Source organism: Dipodomys ordii, unplaced genomic scaffold (genome assembly GCF_000151885.1).
Source record: "Dipodomys ordii isolate 6190 unplaced genomic scaffold, Dord_2.0 Scaffold3718, whole genome shotgun sequence".
NCBI classification, from domain to species: Eukaryota; Metazoa; Chordata; class Mammalia; order Rodentia; family Heteromyidae; genus Dipodomys; species Dipodomys ordii.
In genome coordinates this window covers 1-523 of record NW_012270933.1, presented here as the reverse complement: position 1 = coordinate 523, position 523 = coordinate 1, and the positions used below count along the sequence as shown (strand labels likewise).

The window sequence follows — 523 nt, the reverse complement described above, 5'->3', positions numbered from 1 at the left end:
GCGCGTGCGCGTGGGGGTGGTAGCCGTGGCCCCGCAGGCCCGGCAACGGGTAGGGTGCCGGCCGGCTCTTGGCCCCGAGGTAGTGGTCGTAGGCGGCGGCCGGGTACTTGTAGGGGTGATGATGCAGGGGCTCCGAGGCTCCGGGCGCCTCCAGGCGCAGCTCGGGGTGCGGGGGACTGGGCCGGCCTCCGGATGCACTGGGCAGCGGAACGAGCCCACCGGCGCCGCCTGCCCCAGGCAGCGCGGGGCTCAGCACTCGCGCTAGCAGCTGCGGTGGATGCGCGGGGTCGCTCAGCATGGCCGGCCCTCCCGCCTCGCGTTCGAATTCTCGCCGGGCTTCCGCCGCGTCTGCGGGGGAGAGCCGGGGAGTGAGCGCGGTCCGCCTGCACCGCCGAGATCCCTCGAAGAAGGACTCTAGCTAGGAGGCGCGAGGCCGCGATCAGGGGTCCCGCCGCCACTACTTGGCGAGCCTGCTGAGCCCCTCACCGCCGGCGCCCTGAGCCCGTCCCGGGGACCCGCGCCC

The 523-nt window shown here is 75.3% G+C and overlaps 1 protein-coding gene across 1 annotated transcript; it reads right to left on the bottom strand.

The window, feature by feature from the left end:
- Positions 1–4: 4 nt before the first annotated feature.
- LOC106002150 (T-box transcription factor TBX1-like) lies at positions 5–348 on the bottom strand (the record flags this gene model as incomplete). Its single annotated transcript, XM_013037069.1, has 1 exon — positions 5–348. A coding segment is annotated over one exon (344 nt), but the record flags the coding sequence as incomplete, so codon positions are not given.
- Between the last annotated feature and the right edge of the window lie 175 nt (positions 349–523).